Raw genomic sequence first — 699 nt, 5'->3', positions numbered from 1 at the left:
GTCATGGGGACCTTGTAAAACAAGTCACCATCTCTAAGGATGAGTATTTTTAAGATTAACTAACTAAACAGGAAAATGCTTGATACCTCTTTGCTAAATCTCTCTTGCTTACTGCGAGCTTTGGCAGACTGCCTTCTGCCATATGTTTCTAGCTCTCCCAGAGAAATTTCGGCCCTCGGTATTTTCCCTCCACGAAGGGCTGCTATTCAGTTCTTTAGCATGGTGTGCCCACTGACGCTGAAACACCTTTCCTTCTTCTGGCTTCAAGCTTTTTCTAAGCAGCTTGAGAGAAGGAAGATGAAAATAAAAATTGAAAGCAAGGGAAATGGCAACATCCCTGCGGGCTCAGACCGTAGCTGTAGGGCAGCGCTGGCTGGCGTGGTGCTCAGTCTGTCTCCCAGCGGGGCGAACAGCCGAGCTCCTCTGTCTGCAGCCCAGGGTAGGTTAGGGGGTGCGTGTGGGGGGGCAGGGTCCCGAAATGCCGGGTCCTGGGGCGAAACCCTACCCTGTGTAGGGTTAGACACGCGCGGTGGCTGTTGCGCTGGGCGGGAAACTTTCCCCAGCCATGCGTGTCCCAACCCCGGGGAGCAGCGAAAGCAGCAAAGCTGTTCACAGCCTTGTTTCCGCCGTCCGCGGAGGGGGAGGCGGGGCTGGGTCGAGGTCTCTCCGCGGCCGCGGGAGCTGGTGTCGGCGGGACCC

At 56.2% G+C, this 699-nt stretch overlaps 1 protein-coding gene across 1 annotated transcript in view; it reads left to right on the top strand.

Moving 5' to 3' along the window:
* Window positions 1–478: 478 nt before the first annotated feature.
* Window positions 479–699, top strand: part of ZDHHC23 (zinc finger DHHC-type containing 23) — a 4,470-nt gene continuing 4,249 nt past the window's right edge. The window contains exon 1 of the mRNA XM_009289788.1: window positions 479–510. Coding sequence (XP_009288063.1) covers window positions 479–510 — 32 coding nt within the window. The remainder of the gene's footprint in view (window positions 511–699) is intronic.

Source organism: Aptenodytes forsteri, unplaced genomic scaffold (genome assembly GCF_000699145.1).
Source record: "Aptenodytes forsteri isolate BGI_AS27 unplaced genomic scaffold, ASM69914v1 Scaffold61, whole genome shotgun sequence".
Lineage (NCBI taxonomy): Eukaryota > Metazoa > Chordata > Aves > Sphenisciformes > Spheniscidae > Aptenodytes > Aptenodytes forsteri.
Note: the sequence above shows the minus strand (reverse complement) of the source record. Positions and strands in the feature narration are given on the sequence as shown.